We start from the raw sequence: 23,717 nt of genomic DNA on the forward strand, positions 1-23,717 counted from the left end.
TTTTCCTGGCACCCAGTCAGATTTCTCTTCACAGCTACAAATGTGGTCTTTTGTGATTACAGTAACTTTCCAGTGTGTGCAACATTTATACTCCCTTACAGGAGATAAAATCGGGCTACTATATTTATAGGCCATATTGTCTCATGAAAAGACTGTTAAGGATACAATACCTAAATGTAATCTGAACTCTTTGTGAAAACCCTAAATTTCGAGTCCAATGAGAAAATTGTCCTTTAGTAACATTTCTTCAGTAAATTTCCTTCACATGAAACCCTTCCAGTTCATGCTTAATAAAAATATGTGGAGAGTTTACTTAGAACCCTAAATTCCTTCTGGTCTGAGTTTTATCAGAACCAAGATCTACACAAAGATCCGCACCATCTTGTCTTCATCTGCACTATCTTTGGTCTTTTCTGTAACCTTTATGTAGTTTTACCATCTTACAATCTCATGAAGTTTAATGAGCTGAGCAACACTTCCATCTGCTCAGTTTCCGGTTCATTGCTGTACATTTAATAGAGGCACGCTAAAGGTTACATCAATTTGTTTCTTTTCCTTACTTGAGATGTCCGCAATGGCATGATGAATTAGGGAGTAGGAGTAATCACTGCTATTGATCACTAATCAGTGACCTTTGCCTCAAGTTGTGACTAGACAGGCACCAAGTGAGCAGAGGAAGGTTGCCTGTTTGTGATCAGGCACAATCCATCGCTAAATTTCACAAAACACACCCCATTGGGCTGAGATTTTGGAGGGGTGTTTCTAACTGTGAACTATATCTGAAGCTGAGTAAGCAATTTGAGAACCGAAAGGGGAAAAATTAGTTCCCTAATTGAGACTCCCAAGCATCAACCCTGACTGACAGATTATCAGACCCCTGCTTTTGCTGCTTTGAGCTAGCCACCAGGGACTGAAAGAGTGGTCATCGTAGTTTCTTGCCTAACGATACATAGGTAGGAAAGCTAATTTTGAGGGGAAACAAAATACCTGCATTATGGCTAGATTAAGTAACTGGGCAAAATATTGACATTTGGGGTATAAAGCTGGAAAATGTGCAGTTGTCCACTTCAGTACAAACAAGAGCAAAGTAAAATATTATTGAGTGGAAAGGGGCAGATTGCACAATGATTTGATACAGAGGGATCTGGATATACAGCACTCATATGAATCACAAAATGTTACTATGTAGATGTGACATATAATTAGGACTACAGATGGAATCTTGGCCTTTATTTAAAGGGAAATGGAGTTTGCAAACAGGGAATAAAAACAGAATTTGTTGGAAAAACTCAACAGTATTTGTGGAGGCAAAGCAGAGTTAATGTTTTGGGTCAAGTGATCCTTCATCAGAACTGATTTCAGTTCGGAAAAGGTTGGTAGATTTGCTGAAGATGGAATGGATGGAGGGGTGTGGTGGAGTAAGCCCCACCTTCTGCAATCTGACCCCACTACTAAGGACATTTTTCCCTCCCCACCCTTATCTGCTTTCCAGAGGGACTGCTCTCTCTGTAACTCCCTCGTCCACTCTACACTCCCCACCACACCCGGCACTTTTCCCTGCAACCGCAGAAAGTACTACACCTGCCCCTACACCTCCCCTCTCACCCCTATCCCAGGCCCCAAGAAAACCTTCCACATTAAACAGATGTTCATCTGCACATCTGCTAACGTGGTATATTGTATCTGCTGTTCTCGATGTGGCCTCCTCTACATCAGGGAAACCAAGCGGAGGCTTGGAGACTGCTTTATGGAACACCTACGCTTGGTTCGCGACAAATGACTGCATGTCCCAGTCGTGAATTACTTCAGCTCCCCCTCCCACTCCATGGATGACATGTCCATCCACTGTCCTCCTCCACTGTCACAACGATGCCACCTGAAGGTTGCAGGAACAGCACCTCATATTTCGCTTGGCAACCCTGCAGCCTAATGGTATCAACGTGGTCTTCACAAGCTTCAACATCTCTCCACCCCTGACCTCTTCCCAAAACCAGCCCAGCTCGTCCCTGCCTCCTTGACCTGTCTGTCTTCCCTGGTCTGACCAACCCGCATCCTATCCAACCCACCTACACTCAGCTTTACTGGCTCCACCCCTGCTTCTTTGACCTGTATGTCTCCTTTCTAACTATCTTCTCCTTTATCCATCTTCCATCCGCCTCCCCCTCTCTCTCTCATTATTTCAGAATCCCCTTCCCCTCCCCCATTTCTGAAGAAGGGTCCAGACCCGAAACGTCAGCTTTCCTGATCCTTTGATGCTGCTTGGCCTGCTGCGTTCATCCAGCTCTTCACCTTGTTATCTCAGGCTACTTATTCACTTCTTTTGTCATATAACATGTTAGTCATCTGCTGAAACTATAGTGGATGGTCACCTGTGAGTTATCAGAGATGTTCTCTGGTTTAGCCCAGAGGGGACCAATGTGAAAAATCACCAAAGGAACATGCCAAATTAGATTTACGTATGAGTAATGAACTAAATTTAGTTAACAGGCCAACAGTATATGAGCATTTATCTTTATCAGTGATAGCGGAATGACCATTTACAGTTTAGTGTTTGAAAGGGAGAAATGTGAAGGAATTGTTAAGATTTTATCTGCTAGTAAGGCCGACATCAATGGGGTGAGATAGACTATCCATAGTAAAATGGGTACATCCGTCCATTAATAAATTGAGAGACGACCAATGGGAGTGTTTAAAAATAACATGATACAAATCAAGTTACATACCTAAAGGGAAGGTGCTACTTACTAAAATAAGGTAGCCATGGGCAACTAAAGTGGTAAAAGGATAAAATAAAACTAAAATAAATTGCATACATAAATGCAAAATGGAACACAGATCTTGAAAAATAGGAAAGTTACAAAGAGGATCATGGAGTGACAAAACATATCGCTGTACAAAGGAATTTTGAAAAGAAATGGAAAGGAATAGAAAAATCAATATTATATCATGTCTAATTGCATGAGGAAAAAGTAATGTGAGTACCTTTCAAACTGATAATTATGGCGTTGTCATTGAAAGTAAAGACACAGTGGATATGCTAAAGAATTATTTTGTGCCAGTAGTTACAATAGAGAAAGAGATCAGTGTACCAGACATCTCAAGAAAACTATGATTGAATCATGGACAGCACCTGAACAAAGGCAATGTCAGAAAGAAACCTACAATATAGGAACAAAAGTACGCTATTCAGTCTTTGAGCTTGCTCCACCATTCAGTACGATGATAAGTGATCGTCTTGCTAAGTTTTGAGTTCCCTTTTCTCTCTTTGATCCAGTTAGTCCTAGAAGCGACATAAGACTCCTTCATGAAAAGATTCAGTGTTTTGGCCTCAAGTGCCTTCTGCAATCGAGAATTCTCCAAGTCCAACACTCTCTAATGAGTTTCTCCTCATCTCAGTCCTAAATAGCCTGCCCCATGACCTTAGACTATGGTCACTGGTTTTTGATTCCCTGGTCATTAGAAATATCCTTTCGGTGTTTACCCTGTCTACTCATATTAAAATTTTATGAGTTTTTACAAGATCTCTCCTCATTCTTCAAAAGTCCAGTGAACATATTCCTAACTGACCCAGTCTCTCTTCATACGTCATTTTTGTCATCCCAAGAATCAGCCTGGTGAAACCTTTCTTGCAGTCTCTCAGAACCAGAATATCCTTCTTCAGGTAAGGAGACCAAAACTGCGCACAGTACTCCAGGTGCTGTCTCACCAGGGCCCTATACGATTGCAGCAAGATTTGCCACCTGCCGCACCTCCGTGCGTTCTTTCAGCATCTGGTGTATAAGAACACCCAGGTCTTATTACACCTCCCCCGTACCCATTCACATTGTACTTCATCTGCCACACATTTGCCCACACACTTAGCTTGTCCAAATAACACTGAAGCATTTCTGTATCCTCTCAGCCAACTTTGTGTCATCTGCAAACTTAGAAATATTACATTTAGTTCCCTTATCTGAATCATTAAGATATATTGTGTATAACTGGGGTGCAAGCACTGATCCCTGTGGTATCCCACTAGTCACTGTCAGAAACTTGGAGAAGCCCCATTTGTTCCTACTTTGTTTCCTGTCGGCTAACCGGTTCTCTATCCATATCGGTATACTAGCCCCAATCCAATGCTCTTTAATTTTACATGCTAAGTTTTTATGTGGAACCTTGTTGAAAACTGTCTGAAAGTGGAGGTAAACCACATTCACTGACTCACTTTTCAACTTCACTCATTACTTGTTCAAAAAATTCCAGTAGGTTTGTCAAGCATGTTTCCCTTCAGTAAAATTTAGAAAGGATAAGAGTAATGAGAAAATGAATATAACTAAGAAGTAACCAATCCCCTGGAACAGATAATTGCCACACAAGGATTTTAGAAAAAGGAGGTGAGAATGTTGCCCTAAGTATCCTTTACCTTATCCTGTCCTTTTTCTTGGTTAAAAGCAGATCACCTCACATTTGCATATATTGAAATCCATTTGGTATATTTTAGCCTATTCACGCATATTATTAATATCTCTGTAATTGTATGCTTCTCTACACTATGTAAATGCTGTCTGTCTTTGTGACATCGATGAATTTGAATGCGTAGTTTTTTATTCCATCACCAAAGTCATTCATGGGTATGTTGAGCATCTGAGACCTCAGCTCAGGTACTTGTGAGGACATCACTAGTGACATCCTGCCAAATAAAATACCTGTTCACTAACTGTCTCTTGGTTTCCTGCCACTCAGCCAATTTCTTAACTGCTTCATGATTCCCAGGTTCCCTGCTGTCACCTTTCTAAAATAGTGAGCTGCAAGATATTTTCCAAAGTAAAGGAACGGTGCCTAAATTGAAAAAAAAATTAAGATTATAGTTATACCTAGCACTGCCTGACAAATCTACTGGAAGCTTTTCAGGACATAATGATTCGAGTTGAAAAGTGGGAGCCAGTGCATTTGTATTATTTGGGCTTTTAGAAACCTTTCCATGAAGCCTCACATTTCTAAATTGTGCGAAGCTAGATACAATGGGGATCCAAAGAAACTTGGGGATTTGGGAACATAGATCACTAAAACGTAATGTGTAAGTACAGAACATAATCAACAGAACTATACTTTATGTCTCGAGGATTAAAGGGGAATAAAGTTATATTACAGCTACACAAGGCCTGACTATGTCACATCAGGAACACGAGCAGGGTGTGGCCGTTACATCTTCGAAAGGACATATTGGCCTGAGGTGATTGTTATAGATCTATTAGAGTGAAAGCTGAACTCAATTGTATTAAGTGAAGGAGACATTAAAATGTCTAGAGTTGTATTCCTTGTACTTTGGAAGGTTAAGAGATGATTGATTCACAATTTTCAAGGTATTTGAGGAACAGGTAGGTGAGTAATGAGAAGATGTTTCAGTTAATTGTTGAGTCTGTGACTGCCGGCATGGTCTAAAAACTAGAGGCAGACATCTCAGAATTGTAATTAGCAAATATTTCTTTGCACAAAGAATGGCACAAGTTTCAATATCTCATCCACAAAAAGTAAATAATGCTAGATCAGTTGTGAAATTTTAATTTAAGTTTGATAGAGTCCTGTTAACCAAAGGTACCAAATATGGAAAAAGGAACAGGATATGAAATTAAGTCACAGATCATTTATGATCAGGGATCTAAATGGCCTAACTCTGTTCTTATATTTCTGTGTTCCTAAGAGCTTCATAGCCCAGATCACCTTCCCACTCACTGGTAGCACTGAACTTGCATTCAGTTAGCAGGTTTGTCTGCAGCAGGCTCACAGCAGACCTCATTGAACTGGAAGCGTCTAACACACCATTCCTTACTGGGGTTGTAGTAAGAGAGATGCTTCCTGTAGATCCTTTGTAGTCTTGGTCCCCTACTTAGTCCCCTTTTTTCCCCTCTTTTGTTCTGAGCAGCTCTGTGTTGCCTGATTTATTCTCCCTGCCATTTGGTTGACCACTGGAGGGAAGAACTACAGCACTAGTCACTTGGAGCAAGAGGACTGAGTAGAACTGTTGAAGTGTAAGTAGGAAGATCTTCATGGCACACCATTCCTTGACAACTTAACTGGCATTAAATGACCATAAAAAAACTGAGCATGTCAGCATATATGAATCAATGACAACTATTTTGTAAACAATCAATATTTCCTTTAAATATCTCTGGGAGTGGGGGAGGGATGTATTTCTGGTTGGGAAACAGAATAGGACCCTGAAATAGTGTCATTTGTTATAAGTAAGAGTGAATAGACCAGAGTGTGAGTCAAGAGAACTGAAGCATGGCACTAATCAAAACAAAATCAAAAGATGTTCTAAAACAGTTATCCATGAGCCAAAACCTAAAATAGATGATTTGGTTGATGATTAAAGTATCTTAATCATCTTCTGGCACCTGGCTGTGCACAAATTCACTGCCCCATTTTTTTATTTTAGAATAGTGATTACACTTCAAAAGTGATTCATTCTTTTCCAGCTTGTGGTCAACACCCACCTACTCTTTTTCCCCCATCACAGTAGCTTAGTGGTTTGAGCATTGATCAATCATGTTGTTGTGCTTTGGTGCTTGTGCAATTGCAAACTTGAGGACCATAGTGTAAGAAACAACAGAAGTTAAAAGAAAATGAAATTATACTTCAATGTAACAAACAATACAAATGAAATGATTTTGAAACAGACAGTACTAAAATATTAACAAGTGTCAGTTACCAATGGTGCTCATGAGCAATGGAGAACTGGGAGAAGCAGGTGGCAAGGGTAAAGCAGCTATGTAATAGAAAAAAAAGGCACTCTGTCGTTGACTTGGTGTACAAGGAGATCAGGTGTCAGGGTTCCAGCTTGTGCTGGTGTTCTGATATTTGACGCAGATTTGCAGGCACAGAAATGTGTCATTGGGCAATTATGTCCTCTTGCAGTCTGATGCTGCATGACTCACTTCATGGCATTTTGCTGTTAAAAGTCTGACTCCATGACCAGCAGAGATTGAAGGAGTTTCTCAACATAGTTGCTGCTGGGCGCCTTCCTGAGTAAACAGACACGTATGGCCTTTGTAGTATCTGATCCGCTGAAAACAGCTGGGCATCTTTCATTTAAAATTCCTGCCACCTGTGCCAGCAGGTACAACTTGGCAGGAGGCAGTGGCGAAAGCTTAACATGTTTTGGACAGCTGTTGCCACAGGATCAAATTAACATTACTGATAAACAAGTCCTTCCTTGAAAGACCAAAAAAACAACATCTGAAAATAGTAGTAACATTTAGCAAGGTCAAGCAGTATCTGTTTAACAAAACGCCGTAGTGGTCTAATTTTAAGATTTATTCTGAGAACAAGTACACTAATTTTGATTTTTCTGAAAGTGCTGGTTCTCCATTCAGACAATCATCGGTCATGTTTTCATGCAGAAGGACCCACAGATTCTCCTTTACAATCTTTGCGTTCCCCTTTTTTTGAAAGATTCAGCCCTGTGCCTCTAATGATTGAGGATGTCAGAGTGTGGAACTTTGATTTAAAGCAATTATGAACGAGATGGAAATGGAGAACATCTATTTGAAATAATCTTGAAATTATTTCACATAGGTTGCAGACATGCAAACATAATGCGACTTACCTGCTGTTCTCAATTCTCACTGTATGGAATGCTGGATGTTCTGGTCTTTACTAGTCCTGAACCTAACAATCCTTTCCTGAAATACCACACTATTTACTGTAACATATGCACATTAGTTTTGCTTATATCAGGAAGATTGTCCGGAATAAGGTGGCTGAACTTGCAGCATGGGTTAGTATCTGGGACTTCGATGTTGTGGCCATTTCGGAGACATGGATAGAGCAGGGACAGGAATGGTTGTTGCAGGTTCCGGGATTTAGATGTTTCAGTAAGAACAGAGAAGATGGTAAAAGGGCTGGAGGTGTGGCATTGTTGGTCAAGGACAGTATTACAGTTGCAGAAAGGATGTTTGGGGACTCGTCAACTGAGGTAGTATGGGCTGAGGTTAGAAACAGGAAAGGAGAGGCCACCCTGTTGGGAGTTTTCTATAGGCCTCCGAATAGTTCCAGAGATGTAGAGGAAAGGATAGCAAAGATGATTCTCGATAGGAGTGAGAGAGACAGGGTAGTTGTCATGGGGGATTTCAACTTTCCAAATATTGACTGGGAACACTATAGTTCGAGTACTATAGATGGGTCAGTTTTTGTCTAGAGTGTGCAGGAGGGCTTTTTGACACAGTATGTAGATAGGCCAACAAGGGGCAAAGCCACATTAGATTTGGTACTGGGTAGTGAGCCTGGCCAGGTGTTAGATTTGGAAGTAGGTGAGCACTTTGCTGATAGCGATCACAATTCTGTTATGTTTACTTTAGTGATGGAAAGGGATAGGTGTATACCACTGGGCAAGAGCTATAGCTGGGGGAAAGGCAATTACGATGAGATTAGGCAAGATTTAGGGAGCATAGAATGGGGAAGGAAACTGCAGGGGATGGGCACATTAGAAATGTGGAGCTTATTCAAGGAAAAGCTCCTGTGTCCCCTAGATAAATATGTACCTGTCAAGCAGGGAGGAAGCTGTAGAGTGCGGGAGCCGTGGTTTATGAAGGAGGTGGAATCTCTGGTCAAGAGGAAGAAGAAGGCTTATGTTCGGATGAGATGTGAAGGCTCAGTTAGGGCACTTGAGGGCTACGAGGTAGCCAGGAAAGACTAAAAGAGAGAGCTCAGAAGAGCCAGGAGGAGACATGAGAAGTTGTTGGTGGACAGGATCAGGGTAAACCCTAAGGCTTTCTATAGGTATTTAAGGAATAAAAGAATGACGAAAGTAAGATTAGGCCCAATTAAGGATAGTAGTGGTAAGTTGTGTGTGGAGTCAGATGAGATAGGGAAGCGCTAAATGAATATTTTTCAACAGTATTCACTCTAGAAAACGACAATGTTGTCGAGGAGAATACTGAGATACAGGCTACTAGACTAGGTGGAATTGAGGTTCACAAGGAAGAGGTATTAGAAATCCTTCAGAGGGTGAAGATAGGTAAGTCCCCTGGGCCGGATGGGATTTATCCTCGGATCGTCTGGGAAGCCAGGGAGGAGATTGCCGAGCCTTTGGCATTGATCTTTAACTCGTCATTGTCTACAGGAATAGTGCCAGATGACTGGAGGATAGCAAATGTGGTTCCCCTGTTCAAGAAGGGGAGTAGAGACAACCCTGGTAATTATAGACCAGTGAGCCTTACCTCAGTTGTTGGTAAAGTGTTGGAAAAGGTTATAAGGGATAGGATTTATAATCATCTCGAAAAGAATAAATTGATTAGGGATAGTCAGCATGGTTTTGTGAAGGGAAGGTCGTGCCTCTCAAACCTTATTGAGTTCTTTGAAAAGGTGACCAAACAGGTAGATGAGAGTAAACCGGTTGATGTGGTGTACATGGATTTCAGCAAGGCATTCGATAAAGTTCCCCACAGTAGGCTATTGTACAAAATGCGGAGGAGTGGGATTGTGGGAGATATAGCAGTTTGGATCGGAAATTGGCTTGCTGAAAGAAGACAGAGGGTGGTAGTTGGTGGGAAATGTTCATCCTGGAGACCAGTTACTAGTGGTGTACCGCAAGGGTCGGTGTTGGGCCCACTGCTGTTTGTCATTTTTTATAAATGACCTGGATGAGGGTGTAGAAGGATGGGTTAGTAAATTTGCAGATGACACTAAGGTCGGTGGAATTATGGATAGTGACGAAGGATGCTGTAGGTTGCAGAGAGACATAGATAAGCTGCAGAGCTGGGCTGAGAGATGGCAAATGGAGTTTAATGCAGACAAGTGTGAGGTGATGCACTTTGGTAGGAGTAACCGGAAGGCAAAGTACTGGGCTAATGGTAAGATTCTTAGTAGTGTAGATGAGCAGAGAGATCTTGGTGTCCATGTACACAGATCCTTGAAAGTTGCCACCTAGGTTGACAGGGCTGTTAAGAAGGCATACAGTGTTTTAGCTTTTATTAATAGAGGTATCGAGTTCCGGAACCAAGAGGTTATGGTGAAGCTGTACAAAACTTTGGTGCGGCCGCACTTGGAGTATTGTGTACAATTCTGGTCACCGCATTGTAAGAAGGATGTGGAAGCTTTGGAAAGGGTGCAGAGGAGATTTACTAGGATGTTGCCTGCTATGGAGGGAAGGTCTTACGAGGAAAGGCTGAAGGACTTGAGGCTGTTTTCATTAGAGAGAAGAAGGTTGAGAGGTGACTTAATTGAAACATATAAAATAATCAGAGGGTTAGATAGGGTGGATAGGGAGAGCCTTTTTCCTAGGATGGTGACGGCGAACACGAGGGGGCATAGCTTTAAATTGAGTGGTGAAAGATATAGGACAGATGTCAGAGGTAGTTTCTTTACTCATAGAGTAATAAGGGAATGGAACGCTTTGCCTGCAACGGTAGTAGATTCGCCAACTTTAGGTACATTTAAGTCGTCATTGGCTAAGCATATGGACGTACATGGAATAGTGTAGGTTAGATGGGCTTGAGATCGATATGACAGGTCGGCACAACATTGAGGGCCGAAGGGCCTGTACTGTGCTGTAATGTTCTATGTTCTATTGTGCTTCATGTGATGTACATTAGGCTGTAACAGGCTATTACTGAAAAATTTTCATCTGCATATATCTTCATATAATACATACAGTTTAAATGGCCTGGTCATCCATATTATTGTATTTCAAGTAATGAATAATTTTTTCACAATATTACAAAATATAATTTGATTTTTACAATAAAATATAAATCTTCTGTACAAATTTTATGTGAATATTATTCAAACTTGTATCAGCCTTGGGTCAGTGGTGGCATTCATGTCTCTGAATCACAAGTTCAAGTCCCACAGAGTTGAGTTCCGATTTCAGGGTGACACTGCAGTGCGGTAAGGAGAATGCTGCCCTTTCAGAGGAACTGTTCTTTGGATCACATTAAACTAAAACAGGTCTAACCAGTTAGGTGGATGGAACTGACACATGGCACTAATCAAAAACATGGAGAGATGTTCTAAAACATTTATCCATGTACCAAAACCTAAAATAGATGACTTAGTTGATGACTAAAGTATTTTCTGTTTCTGGGACCCGGTTGTGCACAAATTCACTGCTCTATTTCTTACTTAAGAACAGCGATTCCACTTTAAAAGTGATTCATTGTTCTAAAGTGTTTTGGAATATGTTAAATATCGTACGAAAGATGCTATAAAAGTGCAAGTTTTAAAGGTGGAATTTTCACTCCCATGCAACTTACCCTCATGTCAGTATCAGGGATCATCAGGTATGGTGTGAAGTATAGTTGCCACTATGCTTCATAATGGTTTACATCCAAATAATATGAGGATCCAAGACTAGCCTCTGGTTCGCTGATAGCCAAATTCATTGATTTATAAGTGATAGTGTGAATATGTGGAGGGCAGATAGATTTCCTGTTTTTTCTGCCTGTTGGCAACATAATAAAGAAAATCTTTCAAAAAGAATGCAGATCATTAAAATTTTCCACTGTTAAATTATTAGAACAGTAGCACAGAGAGAGGAAGGAAACCAGACACAAGTGAGTTAGTTCTGTGTCTACTTTAATGGCATAATAGATAAAATGTTGTCTTTTATTCTTGCTTTTAACTGAAATGAATGAGTTGCTTCAAGAAACTGTGGAATGTCTTATTGCAAACAGTTCTTAATGACACTATTCCTCATCTGCTCAAATAATTCCCAGCCTACTGCTTAATACTCACTAATGAGCTAGTGATTTTTCTGGTCAGAATTGTCACATGTGCAGCTAAAATAAAATAAAAGAGCCATATGCATTTTTTCTATGTCAAAATAATTGTAATTGGTAAGATTGCTTTGTGGTTATTGAATTACCTTATGTTTATTTGGAGCAGTCAGTACAAACTGTTTACAAAGCTCCATTTTTTACATGAAATAACTTTTACTATCCCTAATCAAACTCCTGTGTACGTTTGCCCCCCCCCCATGAGGAAAATGTGATTGGTAAAGATTAACTAAACGTACATAGAGCAACGTTGGAAATTTTGAATTCATTCATCAGTCTGTACGTTTGTGTCGCACAGTCAAATCTAAGCCAGATAAATGTTCTTTTGATAATAACATCAAATGCCATATATTTGTAAATTTATTAACACTAAGGCAAATATTTACTTCTTTAACCTGCAAATATTTTTTACAGAAATTACTTATTACCCTCCTCAAGTGCTGACCACAGTTGGCTCGGATGTTACAGTGAGGTGTGTTTTTTATAATCAGACTCTAACCACTAACAATGTCGCCTGGTGGTTAAACATGAATGAAAAAATTCCAGACCATCAATATACTTTAATCAATGATCATGAAACCAGTGTTACTCTCCTCAACGTAACAGCAAATGGACAATCCCAGTGCAACATGCTACAGTGTTGCCTTCAAAATGAAGAAAGGAGTATATGTAACTTTCGTTATGCTGAAATATTCGTAATTGGTAAGATAATTTTGGAAAATATAAGGCATGTTTTCTGACAATTTAAGTCATGGAGCCAGAATCATACAGCTTGGAAACAGATCCTTTGGCCCAAATAGTCCACTGGCCAACCATGTTCCCAAACTAAACTAGTCCCACTTGCCTGCATTTAGCCCATATCCCTTCAAACCTTTCTTATTGATGTAATTATCCAATGTCTTTTAAATGTTGTAACTGTACTTGCATCCACCATTTCCTCTGGCAGTTCTTTCCACACATGAGCCATTCTCTGTGTAAAAAGATTAGCTTCACATCTATTTTGAAACTTTCTTCTCCCACCTTAAAAATATTTCCCCTAGTTCTGAACTCCCTTAATCTATGTCCCTCATGTTTTATAAACTTCTATAAGGTCACCCCTCAACCTCCTCCGCTCCTGTGAAAATAGTCCCAACCTATCCAGGCTGTTTTTGTAGCTCAAACTCTCCATTTCCAGCAACAGCCTGGTAAATCTTTTCTGAACCCTCTCCATCTTAATAATATGCTTCCTAAAGCAGGGCAACCAGAGCGACACATAGTACTCCAGAAGAGGCCTGAGCAACTTCCTATACTCAACATGACTTCCCAATTTGTCAAAGGACTGAGCAATGAAAGCAAGCATGCTAAAGGCCTTCTTAACTACCCTGTCTACCTGTGATGCAATTTCCAAGAATTATGTACCTGAACCCTAGGTCTGTCTGTGCTACAACACTAACCAAGGCCCTACCATTAATTTTAAATGTTCTGAAGCAATTCATGACAATTTATACCTGTTATCAATTTTTCCAACTTTATCTCCCTTTCAGAGGTGCTGGGCTACAGCTCCATTAGTAATCAAATAGCCTTATAGTTTAAAAACTGAAAGAACTACCATCTTGTAGTATAGGAAGATTGGTAGTTTGGAAGAAGTGATGGGAAGTGTTTATAGAATTGCATGCCAGAATAATTTTTTTTAAAAGTAGAGCGTGAGTTTTTATGTTTCAGTATGAAACCTCCTTTATAAAGTGTTGTCATACCTAATTGATTCAGCTTCTTTCCCTCTCAAAGTAAATTACATTTGGCAATTGCAGCTTACTGTTCGATTCCAATGATGTTTATCAATAGGAGGGGCACAGCTCACCTTACCAGAGTGCAGTAAATTTTATAAAAAATAAAACTTAGTATACATTTAATGCTTGTGTACCTTCACAGGAAACTCTTTATCTGTTGAAATTATATAACATATATTACTAAAATATTTCAAATCTGAAATTGAATTATTGGGCATCCTTTTCTGAATGGGTGTATACATTGAATAACTAAAGTATTTAATCCATCTGGAACCTATTTTTGAATATGTATAATATAACTGTGAAATTGTCTGGTCGACTTATAATACTTTTAACGATGTTCAAAACTGCATGTTGAAGTGATTTAATTAATGTGTGCTGATAATTGTTTCAGATTATCCTTATACATTTAACTTTATTTTATCTGATTTTATTAGTTTTAGAACACAACGTTAGCTTCCTGTTTATCCTGTTTGCAAAGATGCTTTTATTGTATTTCTCATAATTTTGATATTTGTAATCAGACATGAAAAATAACATCTCATGTGAGACTAACGGTGCAATGGAAACAATGATCTGTAGATGGCTCCCAAGAACACTGAAAACAGAAATAGTCAGTAATTACAAACTAAAGTATTACATGTGAGTATAATTTCTCTGTATCTTTATCTTTTTTTGGGGGGGGTAGTAGTATTGTCGTTGGAATAACTTCTGATTGATCATTTAGTAAAGGTATTGGACAATGTCTGAACTGAGTCAAGCAGATCTAAAAACTAGTTTGACATTTCTCCACTATTTAATGTTATTATTTGACTTGATTAAGACAATGTCCACGTTGTCTTTGATTCTTCTTTTCTTGAAAGGAAAGGGTCTTGGTGTGATAACCTAAAATTTGAAGATGAAAATGCTGATATTAAAGAATGCCCTGTGGTGATTAATGAATTTTATGAGTGTCATATAAAGCCTATCAATCTCACCTTTGGCCATGTGATGTGGTTAGAATTCCACCATCAAGAAGCAACATTCAAATCTCCACCAATCTGTGTTATTCCAATGGATGTAGGTGAGTTATGTTTTATTGGTCTGTAGTAAAAGACTAAGCCATTTGTATTACCATTCTACTCTTGAGATTAACAAATAAAGGACCATATTTTAATTTCTATTCTCAAAGTGAAGCCGGCTTCAATTTAAAAACCAAAAGAACTGCGGATGCTGTAAATCAGGAACCAAAACAAAGTTGCTGGAAAAGCTCAGCGGGTCTGGCAGCTTCTGTGGAGGAGAAAACAGAGTTAACATTTCAGGTCCGGAGACCCTTCCTTAGAACTGGCTTCAATTTATTTGTATTCTGAAGAAGTAGTATTTGATTCAAAACATTAACTCTGTTTCTCTCCCCACAGGTGCTTCCAAACCTGCTGAGTTTCTACAGCAATTTCTGTTTTTATTTCAGATCTCTGGCATTCACATTACTTTGGTTTTAATTGAAGCTTCAATTAATATTGTTCAACAGCCTTCTGAATATAAATGCATAGAGTGTATTATTTGGAGAAGTTTAATGAGGAAATGTATTCTTTTGAGTTGATGTATTAATAGCTCTGCATTTATTGGTGCCCTTTCATTAAAACTTGTTGCTGTGCTTTATGGAGTTTGTGGTATTACAGGGGCAGTCCTTTTCTTGTATAGAACTGTTCCACAGCCCATCTAGTTTAGTGACATCATGAAGATTGAGATCTGCAAATAACTCATTGGGTCAGATTTTTGCAATTGAGGGAAGTAGTCAAAGTCAGGAAATATCTGTCAGCTGCAGATGTAGATTAGAAGCAGTAATGTGGTTAGGTGAATGTTTAACAGAGCTGGCCTGCCTCTCTTCTCTGGAACTTCATCCCAGTTGTTTTAAAAGATGTAGGGCCCTCTGGCCTGCAATCCTCACATATGCTCCAATATCCCCTTCACTTTCCAAGCCACCTGAATGCACCGCCATGTCATTTCCACACCATCCATGCCACATCCATGACCAAGCTCTCTGTATGCACTGTGCACCGAACCAATAAGCCATATAGTAACAATGACAAATCTTGAAATGATGAGGGATAAGCATTCATTCAGAAATGTTTTTTGATTAGAAACTGCTCTTCCTACACCCAGTAAAATTGTCCACACAAATTCATTGTATCAAAGTCAGAAACCTTCCCTCAATTCATTTCCATTAACCTTACGCAATATACATCCAAACATTGATAAGATAGAAAAAACGTATAACTTATTATAAACTCATAAGGCTGTAAATCAATCACAGTGAAAGCTCAACTTCTGCCTGCCAAATCAGAGCTCATGCTGAGAATCCATTTGAGAGTCTTGGAGGTCATATACAAACAGTGACAACAGACCAGACATCTGCGTATGGATTGCTGAATGAGTTACCTAATGCACACCTCTAGTTTTGAAAGTGCTACAATGCCATTGATGTTAGTTTCTTTCTTTTCCCATTAATAGTGAAACCTTGGGCGCCATTCAATGTTGATGCAGAAATCACCCAAAATGAAGGTTGTCTCAATATAAGCTGGGAGAAGCCACACCTACCACCATACAATCTTCAGTTTGAAATTCAGTACACTGAGGATGGAATGGAGGGTAACTGGAAGGTAGGATGATCTGCTAAAACTTTCCAAAGCTTGCACTAAACTGTAGAACATTTTGAAGTACCTGTCAGATCCAGGAAGTTCTGAGGTGAAGGTTACCATTGAAGATCTACTTCACTGTGCTGTCTCCCTCACTCACACAGCGATGTGCACAATCTCAGTGACATTGCCATTAGAAAAATGTCAAGCAAGGGAGGGAATGCTGGAGAATAATTATTTGTAACAGCCTAATAGGTAGTGTTTCAGATTGGCATGAGCAAGAGGAAAGAGGATGTAATACTATTTCAAGATAAATGATCTACTTTCAGCCAATTTATAGTGCACCCTTTTCATTAATAGGCATGGAATAGTGCTTTAAGAGCACTTGACCTCAGTATATTCCATCTCTACCTTTGAGAATATTTAATACACTCAGTGAAATACATTATGAACCCAACTGTGGACAAACCTCAAGTACCTCTCTTTAATTTGGCAGATCACTTTGGTGTAGCAGTACTGCACTATTCAGAGTTGCTTGTCAATTCGGATTCCTGCCAGGTGATGAGATACAAACCAAGAAACTTTTCTTTGTGAATAGAATTCACTGACTGCACTGCCTCGCAACTCCTTCCTCACAACATTCCCTTTGTTCTCCTTTACGTCCACCTAGATAATTAATTAATCATTAGTCAAATCTATCTATAGTAACAATTATTTTTAAATAAACATTTTTGAAGCAGGAAAAATTGAACAAAACTGATGAAAATTAATCAATAAAAGGTTTTTTTTGCATACTGTTTCTTCCCTTATAGTCCAACTGATCACTAGCAAAGTATTTTTAAAATCTTTGGATAAAACAATTAATCTTCCATATTCTCATTTTTATTTTAAACCAAAACGATCACCTGTTTGATCATAAAGTGATGAAATAAAAATCTTTCAAGATCTCCAACAATTTCTTGGAGCAAACAACACTTCTGTGAAACAATCTGAGAACCGGTAGACTGTACCAACTCACTTTATTCCAGAAATTTCTTTCAAACATTTCCCTGATGCAAGTAAGGTCAATCTTCAGTTTTTTGTCAGCCACACACTTTGGTAAATGTATACTACCCAGAGAAACCAGCATTCCATTTAATGTTTTCTGGGAAAATGTCCCTCAGATTGCCCATTAATGTAGGATTTCCATTAGAATATTTGATGGAACACATCCCAGTATCTGTAGTTTCTAATAGTGCTACTGTTGCACCAACTGAAATAGTTTTTTTAACTACCTTTTTAATTTTCTTGGCATTCCTGCTATGGATAATATTTATTCTTCTTTGCCACTAATAATAGCTGAACCCTGCATCTAGAAGATTGGCACAAAAAGTGTTGGTAAATTGAACCAGCTTCATACGTACTGAGTCACCCAAGACTAAAAATTTGAGTCTGTATGCACCTGAATTTGGAATATTTTAATGTTTTATTTGCTCTCACGACTTGCTGCAGCAAAAGTTGCATGTTTCATCACAATTCTCATTCCAGCACATCATAACTGGAATTGGAGACAGTAAGGACTGCATATGCTGGAAGCTAGAGTCAATGTGTGGAGGTGGAAAAGCACAGCAGGTCAGACAGTATCTGAGGAGCAGAGAAGTCAATGTTTCGGGCCAAAACCCTTTGTCAGGACTGGGGAAGGGGTGCGGAATCCAGAATTAAATGGAGGGAGGGCGGGGTGGGGCTTGGGGGGAAGGTGATGGGTGGATGCAGGCAGGGGGTTCTTGTGTAAAAATCAAAAAAACTGTGGATGCTGTAAATCAGGAACAAAAACAGATGTAGCTGAAGGGTCTAGACCTGAAACGTCAGCTTTTGTGCTCCTGAGATGCTGCCAGGCCTGCTGTGTTCATCCAGCTTCACACTTGGTTATTTTAGCTGGAAAAGCTTAGCAGGTCTGGCAGAAATTGTGAAAAAAATATCAGAGTTAACGATTCAGGTCCAGTGACCCTTCCGCAGAGCTGATGGTAGCTGGGAAAATGTTGTTTATATGCAGAAAATAGGGAGGGGGAGGAGATAGGGAGTAAACAATAGATGAGGATAGAACCCAAAGAGAGAGAACAGTTGGACCAACAAAGAAGTTGATAATGATCTGGCTAGAAGGGTGTACAGTTGTTAATGGAGATTGTTAGTGACCAACAATAGGTCATGTGTAATGGCAGACAATGTGATAACAAGGCCTGGTGTGAGGGGTAGGTGGTAGGACATGAAAGAGTTTAGGCCCTAAAATTATTGAACTCAATATTAAATCTGGAGGGCTGCAGGGTCCCAAAGCAGAAAATGAGGTGTTCTTCCAGCTTCGCTGGAACAATGGAGCAAACCTGAGACAGAGATGTTGGCCAGGGAATTGGGTGGTGTGTTAAAGTGGCAGGTAACATGTAGCTCAGGGTCTTTTTTTATGGGCAGAACGCAAATGTGACTGCTTGGTTTCCCCAAAGTAGAGGAGGGCACATTGTCAGCAGCAAATGCAGAAGATTAGATTCTGGGAAGTGCAGCTGAAGTGTTGCTTCACCTGGAAGGTTTGTTTGTGCCTTTCGATACTGTGGAGCGAGGAGGTAAATAGGCAGGCGTTACAACTTCACTGATTGCAAGGCAAGGTACCATGGGACTATGGGGGCTATGTTGGGGATGAAGGAAGAGTTAACCACGGTGTCACAGAGGGAATGGTCCCTGTGGAAGGCAGATAAGGGAATGGAGGAGAATATGTGTCTGGTGGTGGCATCTTGCTGGAGGTGGCGGAGATGGCATCTGATGATCTTCTAGATGTGGATGCTGGTGGGATGGTAGGTAAGAACAAGGGGAATCCTATCACTGTTACAGGAGGGAAGAGAAGGGGTGAGGGCAGAAGTGCGAGAGATGGGTCAGACCTGGTTGAGGGCCCTGTTGACAATGATGCTGGGGAACAGTGCTGAAGGGGTTATTGTGGCTGGTTAGTGGGAAGGGTGGATTCGGAAGATAGACAGTTTGAGGGTGGAGGGATTTTGAAGCTGGAGAAGTCAATATTTAGGCCATTGGACTGTAGGCTCCCAAAGCGAAATATCAGGCATTGTACCCCCAGTTTACGTTTGGCCTCACTCTGACAAGGATGGACATGTCACCAGGGGAGTAGGAGGGGAAGTTAAAGTGGATGACAACTGGAAGGTTGGATTGGTTGGTGTTTGCAGGGTACAGATGCTCCATACTCTGGTTGATGCGTTTGTGTTTGGTCTCCCCAATATACAGGAGACCACATCGGGAACAGTTGATACATTAGATGAGATTAGGTGAAGACCAGGTGAATCTCTGCCAGATTTGGAAGGATTGTTTGGGGCTTTGGACAGATGTGAGAGGGTAGGTGTCGCAGCAGGTGTAGCATCTCCCAGGGTTGTAGGGAAAGGTATTGGGTGTGGTGGAGGGGTTGGTGGGGAGTGTGGAGCTGATGAGGGAGTCGTGGAGTGAACCATCCCTACGGAAAGCAGACAGGGCTGGGGAGGGAAGTATCTTTTTGGTGGTGGGGTCTGAGTGTAGGTAGCAGAAATGTCAGAGGATGAATGCTTTGTAATCAGAGATTGATGGGGTCGTATGTGAAGACTAAGGGGTCTGTATCCTTATTTTTGTTGAGGGGACAGGGTTTGAGGGCAGAAATGCAGAAATCGGGGAGATGCAGTTGAAGACATCCTTAATAACAGAGGAGGGGAAACTACGGTCCCTAAAGTAGAAGGATATGTGGGAAGACCTAGAGTAGAACACCTCATCCTGGGAGCAGATGCGACAGAGGAATTGTGAGTATGGCATAGCATTTTTGCAGCAGGGTGAGTGAGAGGAGATATATTTGAGGTAATTGTGAGAGCCAGTGGGTTTGTAATGGATGTCAGTGGTGAGTTGGTTACTGGAGATGGAGACAGAGAGTTCCAGGAAGGGGAGGGAGGTGTCACAAATGGTCCTGGTGAATTTGAGAACATGGTGTAAGGTGTTAATGAACTGTTCGAGCTCCTCGCTGGAGCACTGGTCTGTACCGATTCAGTCATCAATGTAGCGGAGGGAGAGGTGAGAGATGTTGTTGTTCCATGAATCCTACAAAGAGGCAGGAATAGCTCAGGTCAATGTGGGTGCCCATAGCCCCCCTATTGGTTTGTAGGAAGTGGGAAGAATTAAAGGAAAAATTGTTGAGGGTGAGGACCAGTTCTGCCAAGCAAATGAGAGTGTCAGTGGGGGGGATTTGTTGGGCCTATGGGAGAAGATGAAGTGTAGGACTTCTAGGCTACCCCCATGGGGGACACAGGTTGACAGGGACGGAATATCCATGGTGAAGATGAGGTGCTGTTGGCTGGGGATTCTGAAAGTTTTGGGAAAGGTGGAGATCGTGAGTTGTGTCCCAAATGTAGGTGGGGAGTTTCTGGACAAAAGGGGAAAGAACCGAATCAGGGTTGGAGAAGATGAGCTTGGTGGGGCAGGAGCAGGCAGAGACAATGGGTTGTCTGGGGCAGTCAGGTTTATGGATCTTGGGTGGGAGATAGAAACGGGTAGTGTGGCGTTGGAGAATTATCAGGTTGGAAGCTTTGGATGGAATGTCTCTTGAGGTGATGAAGTTGTTGATGGAATCAGGTTTTAGTCTGCATGCACAACTAGTTTAAGTGTCCAATCAAGCTTCTTAATGGCTCTGTTTCTTTGCAAAATCATCAGTTTGTGAGGATCTGGCCTAATTTATTGGAAGGTAATTAACACTTTTCAAATAAGACTTTTGATCCAAAGTGAATGCTGGATTGTCATGCTTAATTTCCAACACAATGCATTTAAAGGTTGCACCGCCCAACTGCTGACTCCCAATCATAATTTCCCTTTTTACTTTTTTCTGTCACACATCACTTAGATTCTTCCCACAGAATACCATTGATGTACATCATAATGGTGCCTGCCATTTTCTCTGTGTGATAACAGTAGAATATTACTGCATCTGCTTTAAGCTGAATGCAGCCTACATTCAGCACAGTGGGCCTGTCTGAGAAATACCAAACCCTTGCTGCATCATTCAACTCATAAGCACATTTGTTTAGTTTCCAAAGTTTCCTTTCTATGCCATGTCTTTATGTGGTTTCAAAAGTACTTTCAAAACTTTTCATCCCACAATAATACAATTTTATACTGATTGACGTACTTGTCCATGGTGTGTTGCTAAAAAGATAAAATTGGTCTCTGGATAACCTCATATTCCACTTGGGAACTCTGCAGCCCAATGGTCTCAATGTGGACTTCGCAAGCTTCAAATCTCCCCACCCCCAATCTCATCCCACCTACTCACCCCTCCCTCCTCACTGACCAACCCCCATTTCCTACCTACTAGCCTTATCCCCACCTCCTTGACCTGTCCATCTTCCCTCCCATCTGCCCACCCCTCCCTCCTCACTGACCAACCCCCATACCAAATCCCTACCTACACTCACCTTTTTGGTTTCATTCCCACCTCCTTGACCTGTCTGTCTTTTCTCCACCTATCTGCTCCTCTATCCACCTCATATCATCACCTCCCCCGTCTCTATTTATTTCGGAGCCCCCTTCCCCTCCCCCATTTCTGAAGAAGGGTCCAGACCCGAAACGTCAGCTTTTCTGCTCCTCTGATGCTGCCTGGCCTGCTGTGTCCATCCAGCTCTACACTTCGTTATCTCAGACTCCAGCATCAGCAGTTCTTACTATCTCTGAATAACTTTTCCTGAAGTAGGAGAATCCACTCTAACATCTCGATCACAAATTTTCTCTTTAAAACCCCAAGGTGCTAGTTTGATTTCACCTCATGTCATATAAGGAAGCACATTTTCTGTGCATGTCAATTTGTATTAAAAAATGTCCTGTCTTCTCAATGAGGATGCTGTGTATGTGTTGTGTAGCACTACTGTTGTGCTAAGTGAAATAGATTTAAAATATATCCACTGCAGTCAAAACTGGACTCCATGAGGAATTGTAGGACATAAACAACAGCAGAATTCTTTTCAACCACATTGAAAGGTGCCTGCACCTATCTGGTACCTCCAGGGTAGACAGCAAATTCTTTCCAGCTCTGGACTCCATTTTCTCCCCTTTGGTCCAGGAACTCCCCACCTATGTCCGTGACACCACCCACGCCCTCCACCTCCTCCAGGACTTCCAATTCCCTGGCCCCCAACACCTCATATTCACCATGGACGTCCAGTCCCTGTACACCTGCATTCCGCATGGAGATGGCCTCAAGGCCCTCCGCTTCTTCCTGTCCCGCAGGCCCGACCAGGCCCCCTCCACCGACACTCTCATCCGCCTAGCGGAACTCGTCCTCACACTCAACAACTTCTCTTTTGACTCCTCCCACTTCCTACAGACTAAGGGGGTGGCCATGGGCACCCGCATGGGCCCCAGCTATGCCTGCCTCTTTGTAGGTTACGTGGAACAGTCCATCTTCCGCACCTACACAGGCCCCAAACCCCACCTCTTCCTCCGGTACATTGATGACTGTATCGGCGCCGCCTCTTGCTCCCCAGAGGAGCTCGAACAGTTCATCCACTTCACCAACACCTTCCACCCCAACCTTCAGTTCACCTGGGCCATCTCCAGCACATCCCTCACCTTCCTGGACCTCTCAGTCTCCATCTCAGGCAACCAGCTTGTAACTGATGTCCATTTCAAGCCCACCGACTCCCACAGCTACCTAGAATACACCTCCTCCCACCCACCCTCCTGCAAAAATTCCATCCCCTATTCCCAATTCCTCCGCCTCCGCCGCATCTGCTCCCACGATAAGACATTCCACTCCCGCACATCCCAGATGTCCAAGTTCTTTAAGGACCGCAACTTCCCCCCCACGGTGATTGAGAACGCCCTTGACCGCGTCTCCCGCATTTCCCGCGACACATCCCTCACACCCCGCCCCCGCCACAACCGCCCCAAGAGGATCCCCCTCGTTCTCACACACCACCCTACCAACCTCCGGATACAACGCATTATCCTCCGACACTTCCGCCACTTACAATCCGACCCCACCACCCAAGACATTTTTCCATCCCCACCCCTGTCTGCTTTCCGGAGAGACCACTCTCTCCGTGACTCCCTTGTTCGCTCCACACTGCCCTCCAACCCCACCACACCCGGCACCTTCCCCTGCAACCGCAGGAAATGCTACACTTGTCCCCACACCTCCTCCCTCACCCCCATCCCAGGCCCCAAGATGACATTCCACATTAAGCAGAGGTTCACCTGCACATCTGCCAATGTGATATACTGCATCCACTGTACCCGGTGCGGCTTTCTCTACATTGGGGAAACCAAGCGGAGGCTTGGGGACCGCTTTGCAGAACACCTCCGCTCAGTTCGCAACAAACAACTGCACCTCCCAGTCGCAAACCATTTCCACTCCCCCTCCCATTCTCTTGATGACATGTCCATCATGGGCCTCCTGCACTGCCACAATGATGCCACCCGAAGGTTGCAGGAACAGCAACTCATATTCCGCCTGGGAACCCTGCAGCCATATGGTATCAATGTGGACTTCACCAGTTTCAAAATCTCCCCTTCCCCCACTGCATCCCTAAACCAGCCCAGTT

At 41.8% G+C, this 23,717-nt stretch overlaps 1 protein-coding gene across 2 annotated transcripts in view; it reads left to right on the plus strand.

Moving 5' to 3' along the window:
- Nucleotides 1-23,717, plus strand: part of lepr (leptin receptor) — a 132,355-nt gene that overhangs the window by 47,949 nt on the left and 60,689 nt on the right. For both annotated transcript variants that reach the window (XM_048539680.2, XM_048539679.2), the window contains exons 8-11: nucleotides 12,171-12,458; nucleotides 14,047-14,164; nucleotides 14,386-14,585; nucleotides 16,013-16,161. In XM_048539680.2, coding sequence (XP_048395637.1) covers nucleotides 12,171-12,458; nucleotides 14,047-14,164; nucleotides 14,386-14,585; nucleotides 16,013-16,161 — 755 coding nt within the window. The remainder of the gene's footprint in view (nucleotides 1-12,170; nucleotides 12,459-14,046; nucleotides 14,165-14,385; nucleotides 14,586-16,012; nucleotides 16,162-23,717) is intronic.

The sequence above is a fragment of the Stegostoma tigrinum genome, chromosome 8 (assembly GCF_030684315.1).
Source record: "Stegostoma tigrinum isolate sSteTig4 chromosome 8, sSteTig4.hap1, whole genome shotgun sequence".
NCBI classification, from domain to species: Eukaryota; Metazoa; Chordata; class Chondrichthyes; order Orectolobiformes; family Stegostomatidae; genus Stegostoma; species Stegostoma tigrinum.